The 22,265-nt window shown below is 41.3% G+C and overlaps 1 protein-coding gene across 2 annotated transcripts; it reads left to right on the top strand.

Moving 5' to 3' along the window:
- The first annotated feature begins 481 nt into the window (after positions 1–481).
- On the top strand, positions 482–21,483 carry sh3rf2 (SH3 domain containing ring finger 2). 2 transcript variants are annotated; one of them, XM_007548392.2, is made up of 11 exons: positions 482–585; positions 1,113–1,518; positions 4,125–4,415; positions 7,004–7,099; positions 8,006–8,356; positions 17,956–18,077; positions 18,238–18,408; positions 19,360–19,634; positions 19,727–20,034; positions 20,117–20,421; positions 20,513–21,483. In XM_007548392.2, exons 1-11 carry the CDS (start codon positions 524–526, stop codon positions 20,691–20,693), a joined length of 2,568 nt encoding a protein of 855 aa, XP_007548454.1. In that variant the 5' UTR covers positions 482–523; the 3' UTR covers positions 20,694–21,483. The 2 variants fall into 2 exon arrangements, with proteins under 2 accessions (XP_007548454.1, XP_007548455.1); XM_007548393.2 differs by having other exon boundaries at positions 508–826.
- Positions 21,484–22,265: the final 782 nt, after the last annotated feature.

Genomic DNA, 22,265 nt, shown 5'->3' with positions numbered 1-22,265 from the left:
CATTGTCCACTACCTCGCCCTTCAAATGCCACTGCAGACTCAGCAGATAGGAAATAAAAATACAACCAGGTAGGCTTCGTTCAAACAACCAATATAATTTTAGCATAATATGTGGGTGAGAGTGTGTGCATGTTTGGCTCACATCAGTCGGCACAATAAACCTGGGGTGCATAGAGTAGCTGGAAAAGTGAGAGTAGAGTCACTCAAACAAATATCTATCTATCTATCTATCTATCTATCTATCTATAGATATAGATATATATATCCTAAAAGCACTTCATCTCCAGAAGGTTTCTCAATTAAATTTAAGGGTACCGCTATACCTTCCTCTGGCAAGCTGGTTCAAACTCTTTGAGTTCATGCTTGAGAAATAAAATGTATAATCAGAGTTCTCATTCAGTTTTCGTGGTTCGAGTTCAGGCCGTTTAAATGGCTAATATTTAAAACCCTGTAAAATTCCTTTTTTACAGTGCAAGGGTTAACTGAGCTCGTCATGACTGAAATCCGACACAGTTCCTGAAGAATGAGCCTGCCTGTGGAGACATTTCTCTTTTCGCCGGTTCGTTTCGGGCAGCAGCTCCACAGGTGGGTTTCGTGTTGACACGTACAACCAAACTGTAGAGGGGAGGTGAGTTGTCGGTGTTTATGTGACGCCGGGGTGCTCCTCCTTCCCTCCCCGGGGCAGAGAGCCGCTCCGCCGCCGCCGCCGTCGCCTCCTCCTCCTTCCTCCGGGTTCACACATGGCGACCGCCGGGAAAAACTTACGCCGTTTTTAAAAGCGGAGTTCAGGGGAGGGGAATCACCGTGACAGGCCGTAGATGAGCGTGTAAGTAAGAGTTAAAGGATGTTGCTGTGGTTTTGCTTTTTTGTTTATTTTCATTTTGGTTTGGAGGAATACGGATATTTGTCGTATATTTCCTGTTGTTGTCTCACCTGTGCAGCCAGGTGAGGCGATAGGACACCTGTGCACACGTAGTGTTGACAGGATGTAAACTCCGTATGTGCCTTATTAGACGCAACCATGTGATATATTTAAGCTTCAAACTTAATATTATGTAATTGAAATACTTTTAAGTAGTTTATTGCGTCTCCTGTCACCCCTGTCTCTCCAGCATGGTGGATTACAGTGTTTCAAATGGACCTGGATCCCTGTTCTCATTTGAACCCGAGGACGTGGCTCTGACATCCCTCCTGGAATGCCCCTTGTGTTTTGAGCGGCTGGATGCTTCTGCCAAGGTGCTGCCCTGCCAGCACACCTTCTGCCTGTCCTGTCTACAGAGGCATGGGGTGGCCCAGTCCCAGCTGTTCTGCCCGGAGTGTGGAGCTCCCGTCCCTGTCAGGACAGTGGAGGAGCTCCCGGAAAACCTGCTGCTGGTCCGGCTCCTGGAGGGGCTTCAGGGCCTGTCGGGACCTGGAAAAAGCCCAAACAGGGTCCGGTATGCATTCCCAGTAGATAAGGGCAGCTTGGAGGATCAGCAGCAGGAGAGTCAACGCAGAGAGAGGCAAGGGTACAGTGAGGTCAGTGCGTGACTCCAGTCAATATGCTCTACATTTCTTTGGGATTTTTTTTTTAAATACATATGTTATTATTTTATTTTTTAACAATTATGTCATTAAAAGATGAGGTGTTACGGAAAGTATGTGGATCATAACGTTGTTCGCAACTGCAGAAACTTGAACAACACTGTGCAAACTTTAGGTGTGGCTTGGTGGTAGCATAGACACATTAGTGGCTGTGCCTGTTGTGTCTGTTTTCTACTGTGAGTAAAAACGATGTCATCTTTGTTCATCATCCTCAAAATCCTATCTGGAATGATTCCCTCCGGAGCAAAGGTTCTCAAACATTTTACTACAAGTAGCACCTTAGTAACTACAAAGTCTTGTAAATGTACTGACAAATTTAAAACAGTATTGAAACAGGAATTGGACTTTTTAAAGTAAGATTTATTTGAAAAATGGTAAAACCTACAAAATACGGACATATATAATAAGAAAGCAAAAAATGGCTCAACAACTTTGTGCCGTTGCTCCTACTAGATGGAACAATGTAAAATAAGTTGGTTTTATGGTAAAACCAAAATGTAATCCTTATTTTAAGGACACAGAGCAAAACATACATTTGTCAATGGAAATTTCCTTTTTTTTGTTTTTTGAAAAACTGAGAAACAAATCATGTAGTTTGCAACAACACAGAAATCAAACAGCGTAATATTGCGTTAAATACGTGACTTTAGCGCCTTTTGTTTTTACTTTAACAGCTTTAAAAAAAAGCTGTTAAAGTCACATATTTTATTACCTTTACTCTTAAAAATACCACTTAGTTTTAATTCATTTTTTTTCCCCCAAAGATATTAGGACCAACTAATAACTTTGGCGCTAAAGATCCACATGCGACTGCGGAGCGCTCAATATTTTCAGTAAAAAGACATTTAATAAAACATAAAAGTTGAATGTGGCGTCATAGCACGGGGAAAACTTGTCACATTTTTAATGATAATGTTGTGCTGGAGTTTAATTGGTAATATTTCCCTGCAGTACAGTGATGCATTTTGAAGATTAGGCTGTTTCAGTGCACACAACAACAAAAAAAATCTCCTGGCGGTTGTTGCTACTTGCCCAGTGACAAGGTTCCAGTGACGGTATTTTTATGGTGCGTTGCATCTTTTATGCACATTACAGCCTGAAACGGTTTAATTAATTCTGTAATAGTCACACTAGAGCATAATTCGACTCATTAAAAAGGCATTCCCTGCTCCGTTTGGCCTGGAGCAAGGCGGTCCGCTCAGACCTGTGTGTGGATGCTGCTGCCGTTCCTCAGGTGCACGTTACCTCAGAGCTGAGGGTTCACTTCCCTCATGACAAAGAGCCGAACACAAACCCCTGCACGTCCCCCGAGTCCTGTTCTCAAACACGAGTCTCCACTGAGAAAGCCAGTGCAGTGCACAGGCTCAAAGTGCTCATAAGTTATTGAAAAACTCTAAAAGGAATGCATTGATACAGCAAGACTGGGTCAGATGAACTGTGATTCAGTCATGACATATCAAATTTCAACTCCTGACAGAGCACTTTCTGACATTCAACACCTGCAGCCTGATTGTTTTAATGCTTTTTGTAAAAAATAATAAATTATTAAACATTTCAGAATGAGTAGTCTGTTTGAAACTTATCTCAAATTTCCACATTATTTATACCTGGCATTCTGTGAACATACTAAGCAGACTTGTAATTGAGGTGCATTTTTGCTTGAAAGTCACCTTATTGTGATAAAGTATTGTGACAAAGGGGGAAAAAAAACAAAAAAACAAACTAACATTCTCCCATTTGCTCTGGCTAGGAGTTGAGGGTTTACTTCAACTCCCCATCATTAGTTCAGGCAGAGTTGAAAAGACGCTGCTCAGTTCAGGTTATTGAATCTGGGGTCATTTTACAGTTTAGACATGAAGGTATCATTTTACATGAAGTTGTTTAATAATGGCTGTAGTAGTAATATAGTGTAACAACATAGTGTTATTATGATATGATATTATTATCACTATTATTGCTTTTATAATATGAAGAATAATAATAACATTATTCCCACACAACGAACAGAACATTCAGTCAGTTTGATGTTTTTAGGCTGGTGTTTATTTTGCAATAAGTGATTGCTGTGGTTGATTAGCTACCGCTGCTATTAGCTATGCTAACACAGTGGTGGTTGATTAGCTCATTTAAACACCTGCTCTGCTGATGATCTGTCAGAGTTGGTGTTTAAATAATCTTTTTTCTTTTTTTTTTAACTAAACCGTACACACAGAATTCCACACCACATCTACATGTTAAGGTTGTCATAGTCAAGCTAGCATAACTGAGCTGCTTCCCTTTCCCTTGCTATTTTTTTCTTAATTAACTTTTTCCTGACCTGTTTTTTCTAAGACAGCTATGTACTTCATTAAAGCTCCGCGTGTCTTATAATATATTTGGTAAAATGCAGAGTTATTTTGTCATTTAATTTTAAATAAGCACTTTATAGAATTTTCCAAACGGCTTTAAGTTTGCGTAAGGGAAACGCAATTCTTGCAAGGTCTTTAAAAGCAATGTTGTCACAGGAATCCGCTGATGTCTGACTCTCTCCTGCTGCTCAGGCGACCTTCAGATCGTCAGCAAACAACCACCGGGCTGACGCGTCGGGGGAGCTGGTCTTCACACCTGCTAGCAGTGTCCCTCCCAGCCACAAAGCAGCGGACAAGCGGTACTATGAAAACAGCAACGACAGCAGCAGAGCGTCTCTCGGCGCGCTGCAGGCGGGCAGCCAGACGCCTCAGCTGCAGCCCCTGCAGCAGGCCCAGCCGCAGCCTCTCTGCAGGGCGCTCTGTGACTTCAGCCCAGAAGAGATGGATGTGGAAGACAGCAAATATTATCTCAGCTTCCTCAAGGTCTGCCACTCAACACGACACGAACACAGCAGGGAAGGCTCATGTTCATCGCCTTCGGTTGTCAGTGTGCGTAGAGTGGAGCTTTCCTGTGTCTAACAGCCTCATTCCACCAGCCTGCCACCAGCGTTCAAAACTCTTTTGTCATCCGATGTGCAGCATCACCAAATAGGGGAAAGATGTACTCACTCGCAAATGTAAAAGACTGCACAAATAGTAGATGTTAAAGTCTTTAATCTTTTGTCTTTTTACAGTTTTTGAGGAGTTTATTCTCAGTTCATGTTTAGGAAAATTTTAACATCCTTCATGTAGGATGGAGCTAGGCTAACTTAGATTTCACAAAAAAAAAAAAAAAAGAATTGGACAATTTAAGTGTCTTTTTTCCAGTCCCTTATTTTTTTTAATCTTTTGCTTATTTTACAGTTATGATTAAGCTTTATTTTTTCCTTTTTGACACCCTTGTTTTCATAGTGAAGTAAGATACTTTGTAGCCCTTATTTTAAAGCACTACCATTCATTGCAGGAAAATATCAGTTTTTCATTAGTCCTGTATTTTTGTTCTGCAGACTTGTTTAGCAGGTCTGGTAGGATCCCTCTAAAACCTGCTGAACCTTTCAAATCCCTTTGCGGGGAAATGAAGGTTTTCTCCTTCCTTAGAGGTTTTGTGTTTTGATCAGACCTTTTATTAATCTTCATCCCGTATTAAAGCGTCTTTTTTTTTTAGGAGCTTGGACTGAAAGGTTGATGCTTAAAGTGTCGGTTGTGCTTGGTGTTGAAACAAGTTTAATTGAGTTGAAACTTGAATAAATCCTTTTCCTAATGATTAACGAAAATAGGCCATGAGCTGTGAAGGAAGCTTATTAGAAGTTGATTTTTCTTGTTTGTTTTTTTTTTTTGGTAGATGTTATCTATATTTGGGTTCCATTTTTTATTATTATTATTATTGATTAGCTTTTGTTTTTGTTACTTTTAAGTAGATCTTAGCAATTAGAGAAAAAGAAGAGAGAAGAAAAATATATGTTAAGCCAGTGGAACTTCGTCCCACCGGCCAAATATTTTACTAGCATAAAATAATTCAACCCAGGAGTTTACAATTACAGCGCTACATGTCGGTTGTGAAGCTCTGACCTGAATCACTCTGTGTTTAATTATAATTTGTAACAATATGCGTCTTAGTCACATTTCTTTTTTTAAAACAATTGTCATTCTTGGGAAACTATCCACCTCAAATGTCCATGTTGACACCGTCTAAATTAAAGTTTTGTCACTTTGCTGCATTGGGTGGTTACCCAAGTTATTTTTTTTTTAAATCACAGTTTCAAAGTGGCTAAGATTTACCAGAGTTTAAGACCTTTAGCCAAAGAAAATGCTAGTGTTCTCTCTGGCTGGTTGGACCATAGATTACTACAATGTAGCCCCTCCCCCACCTCTTGCTGCAAGTTGCAATTGAGTGATCTTCAAGAAAGAACTTAATCCAATGTTAATGTAGTCATCTGCAGCAGTAGGGATAGTTATTTCAGTGTAAGTAATCAGGTTATGTCTTACATTTTTGTGTAAATCTCATGATACTGTAATATAGATCTTTTACTTTTTAAATTAAATTGTACTGTAAAAAAAAAACATAAGCACTGAACAGCCTTACAGCATCGCTATGACAACAGTCTGTGTTTACTGGGTTTACCTAAAGGTTACCAGCGTTTTCCAAATCCAACAGTAAAGCAGATGAAACTCATTCAGCCTTCCTGTTGCCTGCTGAGAGTTGTTGAATGAACCATGTGACCTAGAAAACACATTTTTTCATAACTTCTTCTCATCAGGCTTTACTTTGCTGGTTCTAAAAATAGCCTGATGTGGAGTATCCGCTGAACAGATACAGATCGGATCTTTGAGCTTCAAACCGGGCGGTCAGCTGTCGGCGCCGATCAGGCTGAAATTTGTCCTCTCCAGATCAGCAGCTAATTCATTTGCGCCTCTTTCATTTTTAAAATTTTTTTATTTTTGTTTTACTCAAGGTCAGTAATAATGACGATTTGCTGGAAAACTTATAAAGAGTCAGCAGTTTTGAGAATAGCTGACTTACAAGCTCAGCATATTTAGTCTCTCAAACAACGTGCGACCATGAATGCACCGCACAGTAAGTTCACAGTGGTACCATTATGTAATGGCCACTGCGTTTTGTTCGCTCGCCTGTTTCTCACAGAGGGAAAACCGAGACTTATGGAGCTGAGGGCACCGACCTCTGCTGCACTGGTCGTTACTTACCCTGAGGCATCTCTGAGGCTGTTATATAAGGGCCTCGGTTTCTTGCGCGCTCTCCATTAAAGCACACTTGAGCTGGCCTTTCTCTTTAATGGAGGTGGTCAAATGTCTTTTTCCCTTTTTTTTTTTTTTTTTTAAGAGATTGGCCACAGAAAGCACCAGGCCTGCAGACACAAAGCGAGCTGATGTCACGTACGGCAGCAGAAACACTGGACTCTGAGAGTTTCTGGGCAGAGTGCTCAGTGCCTGGGACGAGCTCTGTCTTGTTACCAACCACCTGATGTTTTCCCGCTGCTCTCTACGTGTCTCTCACTTACCTCCGATCTTTGCAGGGAGACATCCTGACCGCCGTCAGGCGAGTGGACGAGGCCTGGATCGAGGCAAAGCTGGGGGAGAAAGTTGGGCTTTGTCCCAGACAGTTTGTGGAGGTGAGCTTCTTCTTTTTTTCTTTTTTTTTTCCTTCGCTCTACTTTTTGACTTTTAAGGTGCTCGGCTCTCGACGGTAAAAAAAAAAAAAAAAAACACGTCCCAGATGTGATTGGGTACAGCTCAGCGGCTGGATGCTGCCTTGTTTTTCAGTTAAACGGTTGATTCATCGGCAAAGGTCACTGTTATGCTGCAAAGCGCTGAGGCAGAGGGCTCGTCTGTGAAGCTGTGCTGTGTCTGCAGCTGCTCATTAGCGTGTGACTGTGTGCTTTACTCAGGTTTGCTGGGCTTGCTCAGCTTGCTGGCTGTCATTTGTTTTCCTCTGTGCTTTCTGCCTTAAGGAATTAACTTCATCCATGCTGGAAAGAAAAGAAAAAAAAACATTGCATTTGCTCCTACAGTGTGTTCACTGCTCCTGGTTAGATTTTCTCCAAGAAGTCTCCTCATGCACCTGCTTTTGTCCCCCAGGTCCTCGCCTCCTCCTCCTTTTTCATCCATCTTAGCCTCTGCTTGTACTTTTCTCCTCACCAAGCCTGTCTCTCCTCTCGTCGTGCAGCCAGGCGTGAAGACACGGTAATGCTTTCTCTGCCTGGGTGACATAACAGCACATCACAGTGCCGAGGGAGCAGCATCAACCCTGCTATGCCTGTCTGTCTGTCTGTCTGTCTGCTCCTTTTCTCAGCATCGCTCAGCCCTTCTTGGCTGATTGGCTCGCACTTACCCTGTCTGCCTGCCAGCCTCCCCAACAAGTTGTAAGGGAGAACCGAGTTTTTGATAAGTAGGTGTGTTTAAACAGCCGCTTCGCCGATCAGTGGGAGCAGAAGGTTGTCAGGCACTAGCAGCGTGTAGGAGAGGATGTTGCATGAATTCGTCCTGATTTTTAGTTAACGCTTCTCTGACTGTTCCAGCCAAACTCTGCAGCAGCCAAGCTGCTTAAAGGAAAGGGCCGGAGCGGGAGTGACTCAGCAGAACCTCACCATCAGTCCGGCAGCGGGGGCAAAGACAAGGCCGCTGACGCACCCAGCCGCTCTGCCCTTTACGGAGTCCCTCAGGTCCAAACCAAGACCCCCGTCATCAATGCTTTGCGGAAGCAGCCCGCAGCCAGCTCCTTCCAGCCGCCCGCCAACATCAGCTTCGTCCCTCAGGGCCAGCCGCAGCACTTCTCGGCGCCCTCCGCGGCGCGCAGCCAGTCCTACCCTCGCAGAGTGAACTCTCGGCGAAACAGCCGGCGCTCTGACTCCCACAGGCACCTGTCACAGGTGAGTCGAACTCTGCAGGCTCTTCACCTTTTCCTTCCGTTGTGCTCGCGTCGCCGTTGAGCTAAGTCGCATTCGACTTTGTTTTTCTTGTCAGGGATTTTATCCAAACAGAAAACGTGTGGTTTGCAGAAGCATGCATGTGGCCGATTTTTCAGTGGGATGATGGAGATGTTTTGCTCGAGTCACAAAAAAAAGATCAGGTTGACCTCAGGAATGCAGGGAGGGAAATAATAACACCGAGCTCAAGGAGCGGATAAGAAAGGGGGCGCTTGCCCGTGTGTTGGCCAGGGTTTGATTAAGAGGCTCTTAAGAGGACACAGATGTGGAAAAGAGCAAGATAAGAGAGATGAGAATGGGTTGTAACTTTGAAAAGGTCTTTAATCATCTGAGTCCAGGGGGAGAGTCCAGGCTGAATTCCAGCCAAACAGGGAATGTGTAAGCGTCTGTCCTTTTTTCTGCCTTCAACTCGAGCAGAGTGTTGCACAAATTGAGATATTTGATAAAGAAAAAAAAAAAAAAGATTTAAAAAATACCTGTCTTGTGTTAAATATGTAACTGCATCAGACGACAGAAAGATTTGAGATCGACTGATCAGAGATTGGGTTTGTTTGAATTCTGGTCAACAGTTTTGCAGAATCCCGACCAATTTCTTATTCAGATCTCCAAGTGCTTTTGAAATAATTTCTGAATCAACTGAAAATGTGACTGTCTTTATAATAAAATGTTTTCTTAGTAAAATAAAACAATAGCTTTAAACTAACCACAGCTAGAGAGCATCTCTAAAAGTTCAGAGTTTTTGCATCACACAGTAATTTATTCAAAGACATCTGAAAGAGGTATCTGTGAAAATAAATACTAGCTAAAAATTCATACAGCTTGTTATTTACAGAAAATATTAAAGCTCACACAATTAATTTTGCGTACTTCAGAGTGTACAATGCTATGAGACTAAATATTTTCCTTAATTTTGTTTCCAAAATTGTGTAAAAGAAGAAAAAAAAATTCCTAACCTCCCACAGCCAGTTATGCCTCTCACTTAATTTTAAAATCATGAACAAACTGAGAAAAACTACATTTCTCTAAATAACTGAGTTAAATTTGACAAAATGTGTCTGACAACATGAAGTTGACTAAAAATTGTCGAAAAGCAACTGATCTGAAGGAGTTTATGACCAGATTAGAAACAAAAAGTTGATTTAATTTGAGAAGGACGTCGAAGTCATTTGTAAACCTTAACCTTGTTGACCTTCTAAAGTGGGCCTAACCCTAACCCTACATCTAGACCTACCAAAAACACTCTAAGGCTGCATAGCGACTCAACCAGGAAGTCACAAAATAACCAAGACAATAAATATACGGCAGGCGTCACTTGGCTCAGTTAAGGTCAGAGTTCATGAGTTAACAATCAGAGTATGCAGAGTATGAAAAAGTGGGTTACTTTAGAAGTTATTCATCCCATAATGGCATGTTCTGTTGTGCAGTGAAACCAAGGTAACATTTTATCGATATAACCTCATATTGATACCTCAGACATGGTGGTGGTAGTGTGATTATCTTGGGTTGCCTTGTTTCGTTTTACTCAGCTGATCTTGATCTAAAGTGAAGTACAGTATTTTTTTTTTCTTTCTCCGACGTAAATTTTAAAATGAGTTTAACATTTTACAACTTAATATTTCAGAAGACAAAAAAAAAAGCTCTTAATTGAGTGTTAATTGTTCATGATAGAAATTTATTTTCATTGTCGACTTCAAACAGCTTTTCTGTCACGATCAGTCATTAATTATTCAGAGTAGTAGCAGCAGAAGTAACATCACCCCCTGTATGTAAGAGCAGTCAGTGTCACACAGGTTTACAGATCAACAGGGTTTACAGATAATACTTCAAAACTTTAGCATCTTCATATGATTGGCCCCAAAAACAATCTGATTCTTGCTACCGTTTTGTTTCTCTTTCTTCTGCATCTCCGTAGTTAGACTCTGATTTATTTAACTGCCACCAAGTTACAGTTACCGATTAAGTTTTATTTGTTTACAAAATTTCAAATAAGTAATAGCATTTCAAATGAAAGGCTGCATTTAAGTTTTTACAATCTTGAGGAATAATAAAGCAGAATATCCATTTGGTAGATCATCAAGGCGTTTACACCGACTGCGGCGGTCGCACTGAAACCTGAAAAGCCTTGATAATATAATCTGCTGGTCCGCCCCCTCACATAATGGTTTCCCTTGAATTTCCTCAGATTTCAGAGCTCTAACCTGCAATTACATGTGTCAGCGCATAAAAAAAAAAAAAAGTATGGAAAAAAAAAAAATCTCATTTGTGCCGAAGAAACCAGGAGGGGAAGGAAATGGACTACACCTGAGAAGAGTGATAAGAAATAGGGGAAATGGGATAGGTTGGGCAGGAAGAGGGGGAGAAAATGTGAGAGGAAATACTTGTAAAAATGCTTTTGAGCTGGGAAGAGAAACAACCCACAAAAAGGCAAGAGGGAGAAGGGAGGAGGTGGACAAACGAGAGAATGATGTGGAGAGTGGGAGGCTTAGAGTGTCCCTCAGTGTGTCTGCTTATTTCGCTCATGCTGCTGCTCCTGATGATGATGATGATGATGATGATGATGATGATGATGATGATGATGATGATGATGAGTCACTTGTGAAGTTGGTTACATAACAGACCACACTATCCTCCTTCCTCTTCACGAAGCAGGTAGCACCTTTACATCAGTCGGCCATAACGGCCGACAGGCCTCAGCGTCTCGGTTAGGGCCGGGTCCCTGAAGCCGAGGGCCGGGTCCGCCCAGGCCACCTCGAGCCCAGCTCGGGCTGGGATTTCTCCGCCCCAGCTGGGCTCCTCTTACCTCAGGTTCTGCTCTCTGAGAGAGCGGCAGCATCCCTCCCACTGCCAGGGAAATGATGATCATCGTTGTGAATATCGGCATGGTTACGTAAGAGCAGAATTTAGGATGGAGATAGAAAAGCTAAAACAAAATCAATATAAGTTCAGGCTTCCCCGTTTCACAGCAGAATCACTCCTTACGTTTAGCACAAACTATTTTAATCTGTATCAGATGAACTTGCCCACCTGGTACGGAATTCCTTTTTCAAATTAATTTTTTTTTTTCCTCAACGGGACTTTTCGTTTTTAATGTCATATGTATTTATAACAGGGGAATTTACATTTTTTTCAACATAATTATCTGAGGGAGGGACTTTTATTTTCTGATGAGACATGAGCACCAACTCAGTTTTTCCAGTTCTCATCGGTGTTTTCGAAAACTTTTGAACTACAGCTGCCAAAATGGCATATGTGGGAGTGTGTCAGGCAGGACATTTCTGAAACATGCATGATAAAGTTTGCACTAGGACTGGGGACAGTCCTAAATATATAATGAACATGTAGGTCCTCAGATATTTGCTACTTAAATTTGTCCAAATAATTCTCTTTAAGTGCAGATGCACACTATTTATTACAGTCTAGAGTTTTAGATAATATTTAAAAATCAGTCAAAATGTTATATGATGTCTGTAATTTCAATCTGGCTCTTCTTTTTGGAGCAGCACCTTCTGTTTTGAATTTATTAAGATCCCTTCATTATCAAAAAAACAAAACTCCCACAAATTAAAACGACTCTCCAAATGTAAGTTTGGAAAGCTAAAAATGTACTCTTATATGGATATTGTTTGACTTACGACGAACCTTCTGCTCTGAAACACGTTCATTTGTATTTCATTGTGTGCGGATCAGTAATTGCTGGCTCAGCTAAGCAAACAGAGCTTTGCTCCCACTTCAGCGCCACAATCCGCTCAGCGTGGATGCGGCGCAATGTGCCGTGTCAGCTGATGGAAATAGGGAGACGTGTTGATGAAAGCAATACCATGGAAACAGGTTTAAATCCTAAATTGTCTAGCGCTCAATTGGACTTACAACACAGATGCAGACTTTGGTCACCGACTTGTGTGACACATGCAACATTTGTCGCGCAGACAGCTTTTTTTTTTTTCATCGCACGTGTGACTCTTTTGTCGAACAGGTTAGTCGACATGTCAAACGATCGTCCAGCCACTAGTTTCTGATCCAAAGCACACCAGCAAGACAGCAAGCGACTGACTTAAACATTATTTGAATCGAGGGATTTGAGGGGACTTTGTCAAAGTTGAGCTTACAACCCATGGAAATGTTTTGTAGTGACCCGTAGCAGACTGAGCACGCACATTGTGGCTGAATTAAAACAGTTCTGCACCGAGTCCCTCTCCACATTAATGTAAATGACTCAGAGTATTGTCACTCAGACACTCAACGAAAGTATCTGCATCACACCTCACGAACCACTTGTGAGCACTAAAAAGCTGGACTCTTCATTACTCTCTCATGCAAACCATAGAGAGGGCTCAGTCATCCCTGACAACGTTTGATGTCACCCCCAACTTCTCATCACAGCCTCTGCACCAAGTGACGGCGGTTATAGTCTGAATCATATGGATTTTTTTTTTCTTTTCTCTTTATTGCCATGACGAAATGTCTGTCTGTTGCTGTCTGCATTCAAAACAAAACTGGATTGCCTAGTCCAGTTTTGTTTAGACTGAAGCAGGGTGGGTCTATTTCAGGATTGGCTTTTACAACTTCCTGTGATTTTACCATAGATGCACGTTACACCCATTATCTATGCTGCACTTTAATTCGAAGTACTTAAGTACTTAGTTATTATGGGAAGCTCATTCATACACAGTGTTACTGTGTTGTGACAGCTAGTCTTGAGGGTCAACAGGCCCTGCTCCTGCTGGAAAAAGGCATCCCCACAGCATGATGCTGCTGCCACCGTGCTTCACAATGGAGATAGTGTCTTTTAGACGATAAGTCAAACCTTTATTGCGTGGTTTAGATATGTGGATACGAGACAGTTTGTTTTGAGGGGTTTCAAATAGAAATTGGGATGAAATAGTTAACTTATATTTTGAGAACAGTTGGTTTTGTCCTTAATTGCTGAACATTCACTATTAATTTGTGTTTCTGTAAAAGCAGTTCTTATGACAACTTTGTTCATGTTGTGTTATCTTCTACATTTCTTTTAAAATGCTTGCTGCATTCAGTTTATAAGTGTGCAGTCTGGTTCCTAATATTTTTTAGGCTCTTAATTTTTTTTTCATTTTTTTTGGCCTTTTATTTCTCCCTCGTCTCATCGAGACATGTGGTGTCGTTTTCAAGAGCAATCGGTTTTAAACTACCACACAAGTTAATAATATGCTAGTACAAACTCTGCAACAAATTAACAGAAAATAAAATGCAAGATGGGAGCAATAGGAATCGGCCACGCAGTGACTCTTTCACCGTTGAGGCCTCTAGTTTTGACGTCTTTGTTGTTGGTTTCAAAATATCGTGCTGCGTTTATGATGGGACACGTTTAAGAAAAAATATTTATCCCTTGATAAAATATTATATACATTTCTACATTCAAGCTGGCAGTAAACTTGGAGGCGATTAGAAATCAGAGTTCTGACGATTAAAGACTTTAAACAAAGTGCTGGTAGAGCATTATTCACTTATTAGAACAGCATGTGTCTTAATGGCAGTTTGTTCGGACGAGCCAAAGACAAAAGGCGGCTCTGTTCAGCTTAAGCGCTCACAGAACCTCTTGAACAAACCCTTATTACGAGCCTACCCTGGTGACGCACCCTCACAAAGATTTATTATTTCAGCCGCGAGGAGCCGAGGGTTCTGCAAATTCAAAACAGCTTTGATTTTTCCTGTGCCAAAGTGGAACACGGTATGATTTGAAGCAGTTTTGGAGAAGATTGTAACATGAGTTACAGAAATAAACATCCTGAAGGATAACCTTAACCCCATGTAGTCCTTACCACATCATCCTTTCAGCTTAATATGAGCTCCAACTTAAACTAAATCAATAGATAAATTGATTAACGCTTGTTATATGTCATGTAATAAAGAATTAAGCCATCAATGTTAAAACTTGGTGGATTTGAACTGATTTTTTTTTTTTTTTTTTAACAAAGGCTGGGTCAGATAAAATTGTTTGGGGTTGGTCAAGTTAATTAATTTTATTGTCAGTTTTGATGACATTGATTTAATTAAACCTTTGATAAACACGTCCTCCTTCATTCCACAAGCAATTTTTAAAACAATTAAACCAACCAAGTTAATAATAGAACCAACAGTGACATGCGACAAGTTAACAGGTCATCTTTGACCGAATTAAAATAACTGAATTTACTATTTTTACGTCGAATGTCATTCAGGTCTAGTTTTTATTAAAGTGTTACCTTCACATACAAAAAACATCATATGATTTAACAAACCTTAACCCCGTGTAGTCCTGGCCAAACGTTTCTACGGACTCATTTAAATGTCATCTGAAAAGTCGTCATTTGAGTCGGACCTGCAGTCGGTAAGATTTTGGAACAGTCCAGACTTTCTCACAATTGAAAACTTGGGCGCTGCGCTTAAAAGCCTGGCTAATACTCAGGAATCAACCGGTTTGAATAAATATGACCAGTTCTTTCTGAAATAGTGGCTGAATAAACAGTCAGATTTATGCCTAAGTTTAATTGTCAGCTTACAGTTGATGAACAAGTTCTTATTGTTCATTTAACCACATATTAAAATGTGTCTGAACATGTATGTATGATTTTGCATGATCACTTAAAAACCCAAATCAATAAAACATTTATGCCGACGGTGACTCTATCCAAAGTTTTAGTGTGAACAGGATGAATATTGATATCCTCACACTCTCAAAGCGCCTCATGTTTGCATAAGTCTTTAAGCACAGAGAGAGAAAAAAACTGAACAATTTAGAAGGAATTTAAATAATTCAAGATGTGATAAAAGTATTTTTGTTGTTGTTGTTGTTGCATAATGTTGCAGAAGAGTTTTTGCACAGGAGTTTTGGATAATTGTAAGAAACTGTGCGAATGAAATGAAACCGCTGCCTCAGAAAGGATATGAAAACTCAAACTTGTCAGGTCCTGCAATAATGGCCATGATTGCTTTGGGTGGGATTATGTGTATGGAGTAACAGGTGCGAAAGAAGAAATATAAAACATTTTCCTCTGAACGACGGATGACGTAGAACAAAACATTTCTCATTACTTTTTTAATTATTATTATTTATTGAAATTATTTTAATCGCTTAAGTGTCCAGTCCTGGAAGCTTGCGTCCACAGCTTAATAATTTTGGTCTTTGTGCTTTCAAGTTTTAATGTGAATTGAGAGCCAGATGCGAGCTGCATTGAGGAAACAAAAATACCCATGGGCCAGCAGTAACGCTTTAAGTAGAAGATGAGTGGGGGGAGGCTATAAATAGTACCAGATATCTGTTATGACAAAAGATAAAGGGCAGCACAAAAGTTCCTCCACCCCACTCTTCGTAGTGACTGTATTAAAATAATGTGAGCAGGAGACAGTGGCAGCAGAAACGCATCTAGTCAAAGCCTCGTTAAGACCATCATCAGTCCTCTAACAAGAGGGATTAGAGCTCTGAACTGGATCTTTAACGGTTGGCTGACTCGCCTCCGTGTCACTCCCTGTCATTCACCGACGGCGTCACGGCTGACTCACAGCTGGCCGACATCTAGCCTGGAAAAAGTTTCCCAGCTTCTCAGGCTTACACGGAGAAACTACGTTCATAGAGTCAACCGTTCTAAACAAGCTTTCGTTCATTTATATTTCATGGTGTATTCTACACAGCTTCATGCATGAGCATCATTATTGCGTCAGCAATTTGAAAGCGGAAGGTTTTTAGCACTTCAAAGAGCAAATCATCAAATTGTAAACGCTACGCAGACGGATGAGAGAGTAAAGGAGCGGAGCAATTATGTTGCTAGCCGTTTGCAACGCCGTTTATTTTTGCCCACTTAAAAGTTATGTGCTGTTGCTTTCGAAATGTCTGATCACAAGGCTTGTGCAGCTGTAAAAGATTATGAGGAGAGATGATGAACAGAACCTCGTTAGGATAGCAGAAAAATTATGCTTTTTGTTAGGATTTTTAGGCTTTTTTGAGAAGTCTCACAATCTTATTTCCTGTTTAAAGTCATTAACTCTTTTTTCTAGCTAAGTAAAGTACTTCTGTTATTATGCAAAATAGATATTGTTTGTTTGCACCAGACACTTTTATGTCTTGTGTTGTGTCGTTGAATCTTTTTTTATAAAGTCTGTGATAGAGAGGAAACAGATTAACCATTACAACCATTTTGGTTAACAACATGGCAAAAAAAAATTTATTATATGTATTAAATGCTGGTTTGACTAAAGTTAAATTAAGCTAAGTGCTTTGTTTCTGCATGGTGGAAAAGAAAGACAAATATTATCCGATTATTTTTCAAAGTTTCTGTTTTATGCATAACTTCTTGAGCTTCATAATTACATTCACAGAAAAACAGAGTAAATTCTTCCAGTTACCAAATCAGCTTGAGATCTGAAGTTTTTAGACTTTGGATCTGTGATTTTCCTTCTTCATCTGCCAGAATTTGCTCAGGCTGAAGCCAACAGACATGCTGGTCAACAGAGGAGTTTCACGGTTGATTCAGTGACTGCAAAACGAACCCAAAGCTTCATCTCTCCACCACCGTGCTACCAGCTCCTCAGACAAACTCGACTGCTTTTGTCTCTCCTTAATTTTACAGTGAACCACTTTCACAGTAAACTTGCTAACTGAGGCTTGCAGTGTCAGATTGTGTTCGTCTTTTTGAGCATGACCCCATTCTGGCTTCGGGTGATTTTGTTGTTGAAACCCATCCCAGATTTTAAGATGGATTTAAGTAGCAATACATGATGACTACTTTCCTTTCTAAATCCTATGGAAGCAGTCATGGTGTGCTTTGCATGCTGCTGTTCCATTTTGTAGTTATTTCTGGTTCGGTGAGTAACGAAAGTTCAGAATCTGCTGTGTGATTTGGAAACGTAGGGTAGATTTGAATCATTTTCCCTTCTGATCTAGAATACATGCTTATTTTTGTGCTACCATTTAAGACCTCGGTTTCGAAATGCTTAACTTAAACGCCTCAAATTTAGAACAGTGTAGCACAAAAGTTAATTGCGTTAGTTTTTGAACTGCCTTTCAGATAACATCATCGGCTTCCCACAGAAATGAGTACCACAAGTTTGTCTTGCTTCAAAATTCGGATTAAATTTTGGGTTAAATGAAGATGCATCATAGATAAAATCATAGGACTTACTGGGTAAAAATAACTTCCCAGTCATTAAGAGCTGTACTGAATTTGTTAAAATTTGTTAAAGTGACACAATGAGGCTTCAGCTGTCTAAGTCGGACAGATCAAAGAAACATCAGCTGTAGGTTTTTGCACAGGAATCTCCCACTTTGATCTTTTCTGTGCTGGTGCACGAATTACCATTAAGCTACAGCCAGCATAAGTCACAGTGCATGTAGGATGAGGTTTAATGACGCCATTCGTACCCACCATCAGGTCTCTTGTTGACTCATGTCGTTTAAAAAAAACAAAAAACGAAGACATTACATTCCCAGAAATGCAACTGTGCCCTCATGTCTTATACATGTGTACTTTCATAATGCCTGTGCATCATGCTTTCAGTTTCTTATTATAGTTTCAAATCGGATTGCCTTTCAGAGTGAGAAGAAAATGACCAGCGAGACCCCGTCCACAATCTCCATGGCCCTGATGAACCCCCAGATGGCCTCCTCCTCTGCAGACGGCAGAAACTCCTCCACGCAGCAGCTCTCGATCAGCGTGTGAGTCATCTTTAAAACATTGCATTATTAAGACGATAATGCAGGATCATGCGTGCGAGAATGAGAGTATTAAGGGTACAATGAGGAAAGCCTGAGCGAAATTTCATGGGCCGTGAACATGCGGTGACGACTTAAGCTAACGCTGGGTGTGCCCCTCCAGGTGCGCTGTCCTGTACACCTACAAACCCCGACGACCGGAGGAACTGGAGCTGAGGAAAGGAGAGATGGTGGGCGTGTACGGGAAGTTCAAAGATGGCTGGCTGCGTGGGCTGTCGCTCCGCACGGGGAAAGTGGGCATTCTTCCTAGCAACTACATCACCCCCGTGCTCAGGTGAGAGGCTGCATCTGTGTACGTGCTCGGAGGCTTTCAGTCACGCATACGTTTCAGAAATGTGGTCAAACTCAATGGAACTCAAAGCCCAAATAAATAAATAAGAGAGACAATTTTAAGATCTCTCTAAATTATTTATAGGACTTGATGCACAGCTTATTAGAACCGAAAACCTCTTTTGAATTTTATGTGAAGAACTAACAAAGTAATGCCAAATTGTGACACGAGCGGAAAAGAATTCATGGTTTTCAAGATATTTTCCAAAGAAGTTGTTTGTTTGTTTGTTCTCATGAGTCAGTGCTTTGTGGAACCACCTTCCACTGCGATCCCTGCTGCATACCTATCAGGGTGTGTCTCAGCTTGGTCAAATTGGATGCAGAGGCTCTGTGAATATCACGTTTCAACTCTTACCGCGGCATCTTGGTTGGAAGTAGTTCTGGACTTTGACTGGGCCGTTTCCAAACATGAATATGACTTGATTTGATCTAAACCCTTCTATTGTAGCGATTTATTTAAGGCCATTGTTCCCTGTTGGAAGCAGCATTATATTATGTATGAATTTATTTAAATAAACCTGCTTGACTTGCCTTGAGCTGCAGATGTCTGCAGGGCCTCTCCGTTGTTTCTCTGATGAATGCTTTCCTTTATCATCATGTTAGTTTAGGAATTCATAATACTATTGGTGCATTAATGCTGTACAGAAAATCTCATAGAAAAGATGGATATATCCTAAAGTTAAATTGTGATTTTGATATCCTTGTGATATATGTATTCAATTATTTTATTAGCGGATTTCAGAGCAATGCATTGCTTTGTGCTGGTCCACCACATCATGTTAAAATCACTCTCAGACGCAGCGTTAGTGTTTGTGGTTAAAGTGTGAAAAAAATGTGAGAATGCTCCTGAAAAGTAAAGTGCTGTTTTCAAAATGACACATGCTTTTTGTTACAGAACCTCAGCCAGACTTTTGGAGACCAAAGCAGCTAACGCGTCCTCGCATTACAACACAGTGTCTGGGAAGAAACCCACCGCTGCAAAAAATCCCACTGTGGTCCTTGCTCTCGACAAGGTGGGTGGTGATGGAACGAAATTCTCAACAGGACAGGTGTCATCTGTGCCAAATGGAGCGCAGCACGCCGCGTCCTCCGGCGGAGCTGCCAAGCCGTCCTTTTACGGGACGTCTCAAGGTTGGGACACCGTGAGACGTGTTTTCAACCCCCACAGAGGTCAGTGAGAAATAAGTTTCCAACAGTTGGGGCTGCTTTATCTCGGTCCAGCAGTTGTGAAACAAAAATGCACTCTTTATGTTTTGTTTCAGCCTCACACCGTCCCTCCCATGTGTCCTCTTACAACATCCCGTCCAACACGCAACCTTTCGCACAAGTTCAGGCGTCGGGCTACTCGCCTGCCCTGCAGAGAAAGAGAAACAGCAGCTTCCCCTTCTCCAACCCCAAACCTTACGGCTGGATGACTGAGCCAGCAGCGCTCTCTGCTGGTGCTGTCCTGAAGGACAGGGACTGTGGAGCCTCACACGAAGCAGTATTTCAGCATCACAGGCAGCCTGCTGCAAACGCACCTCAGTCGATTTTAGTCAGACCTGACGCACAGAAAAGCAGCATAGACAAGGTAATGTCAGATTCACGTTTGCCTTCGTTTTCAAGTTCTCAGGCTTTTGGGTAGGTTGAATGTTTCTTTGCATTTTCCAAAGCCTCCAAAATCAGTTCGGTTCCTGACGGATGAAGAGTCTCCTCCTCCGAGACATCGGACCTCCTCCTGGTCGTCTGGGTCTCAGGTTCATCCAAACTGTCGTCCCGGGCCCCTGCCTTTAGAAGTGTGGGCCCCTTCTCTCACCATGGGGAGAGACGGACCGGGGATCCTCCTCAAAGACGGGAAAGGTCCGGTTCTTAGGAAGGGCTTTGAAACGGCCATTTCCGATCCAAATTCTAACCCGCAGAAACCATTCCACTCACAGCCGTCGCTGTCAGCTTTGTCGGCTCAGTTCAGCCCCGTCAGGTAAACTTCGCTTTGGAGTCCTCACTCACCCGAGGAGAGGCGGACCTGAGCAATCGCCCATCTGTTTTGTTTGAAATGTTTTGTTTTCCAGGCACAGAGTGACCACAACGCATTTAGCCCAGACGGACTCGGAGCTCAGTCTGCTGCAGGGAGAGGCGGTCCTCGTCCACAGACCTCGGCCTGACGGACGGGTCCTCCTCACGCAGGAGAGCAGCGGACAAACAGGCATTTTCCACAACACTATTCTCCAAGCCCTTGAGAGGCTCAGCTGACTGTGTATTACTGCTAAATTGATGGATACTTCTGTTAGGGATGCACCGATTGCAGTTTTCTGGCTGATTATGATCTTTAGAAAGTCCCAATTTTGGCCGATACCAATTTCTTTTGTTTGAGGTGTTGCTAAGCATAGCATGAAAGTTGCTGAGTTGGCAACAGTGGGGTGACTATTGTTAACTGCAAACGTGCAGACGTGACCTGGTGGGCCGGTCTGTCAGTCAAACCTCTCTGACAGCGGAGCAGAAGAGAACAGTGACTGATTTTAAAACCTTTGCTGACGTAGATAAGATCGGGGGATAAGATGTGTTTCACATGTAAGTATCAGTCAATCACCAATCTCCCAAAAATAAGGAAATCGACCGAGATAAATCAGCTGGCCGATAAATTGGTACACCCCTAATTTCTGTCATATCAGTTTGAACTGCCAAATAACTTAATAGATCAACTCAAACAAAACGAGTGTTTATGTCCAAAAACCAATCCTGCCACACGACAATCAAATAACAGGTTTTTACTTTGGACCTGAGTGGATGTGAGAGCGTGGGTAAAGTCTTCAGAGATGTATTTTGCATCCTATAATGTGTGCGCATGTTTGTAACACGTGGTATTATTCGAGTTTTGCACTAAAAACCCACATCAGGTTCCTTGCTTCATCTGTTACACAATGGTGAGTGCCTTTGTCAAAACCCACCAAGAAAACATATTATATTTGTACATACTTAGAGAGATTAGGTAAATTATCTGTACTGCTTTTGTGTTAATAAAGTATAGTTCCAGAACCTGTAACAGTTTGGCTTTTTCTTCTATAACCCAACCTTCCTTTAGGCCACATTAATAAACCTGTAAATATTTTTTCATTCCAGTATTGCGGCTGGAAAGCTGTGACTGAATTTGCCTCAATTGAGACCAAAGTGAAAGTAAAGGAGTGTAGAAGAACCAAACGCTGGTCGAGAAAACTAAATTCCTAAACTGGGACCATTAGGACATTTTTAAAGTTATCATACCTTATGTACAGGATTTACAACCTTATTGACTGTTTCTGGCAGGCTGTCGCCTGGACTCTTCACCAACAAATCCTGCTGATTATTTCATAGATGAAATTCTAAGAGTAAGACCTGTGTGGCCTCGGTAATAATTTGTTCACGTAGATTAATTTTGAACCATTGAACTATCCATCTCATGTCAGTTTCACAGAAACTAATCACGACTTAAAAACTGCAACCTGTTGTCTAGACATGGTGCCCACAAGTTCTTTTTTTTTCTTTCCTTTTTTTTATCTCTTGTTGTTTTATCTCTTTGTTTTGCCTCTGAAATATTACAGATTTCAAAGATAATAAATGTATTTTAAGGAAATCAGATGCCTCTGTAATCTCACCTATAGCATTTTTACAAATCGAATTTAAAAGTGAATCTGTTTACTCCTTTTTCAGAAAGTAAAGACAGTCCTTTGCTGTTCAGTCAGGATTTCAACCACAGCACACACACTGATGCATCAAAAACGTCTTAGTTTTACTGGATCTAAGTGTTGCCTTTGATGCATTTAAACATAACATACTGAATGATAAATA

The sequence above is a fragment of the Poecilia formosa genome, unplaced genomic scaffold (genome assembly GCF_000485575.1).
Source record: "Poecilia formosa unplaced genomic scaffold, Poecilia_formosa-5.1.2 Scaffold26, whole genome shotgun sequence".
NCBI lineage: Eukaryota > Metazoa > Chordata > Actinopteri > Cyprinodontiformes > Poeciliidae > Poecilia > Poecilia formosa.
Note: the sequence above shows the minus strand (reverse complement) of the source record. Positions and strands in the feature narration are given on the sequence as shown.

Coding starts and splice junctions, on each gene's coding strand:
- sh3rf2 (XM_007548392.2), top strand. CDS start 524: ATGAGCCTGCCTGTGGAGACATTTCTCTTTTCGCCGGTTCGTTTCGGG. Junction 1,519..4,124: donor AGAGGCAAGGGTACAGTGAG/GTCAGTGCGTGA, acceptor CCTGCTGCTCAG/GCGACCTTCAGATCGTCAGC. Junction 20,035..20,116: donor AGAAAAGCAGCATAGACAAG/GTAATGTCAGAT, acceptor CATTTTCCAAAG/CCTCCAAAATCAGTTCGGTT.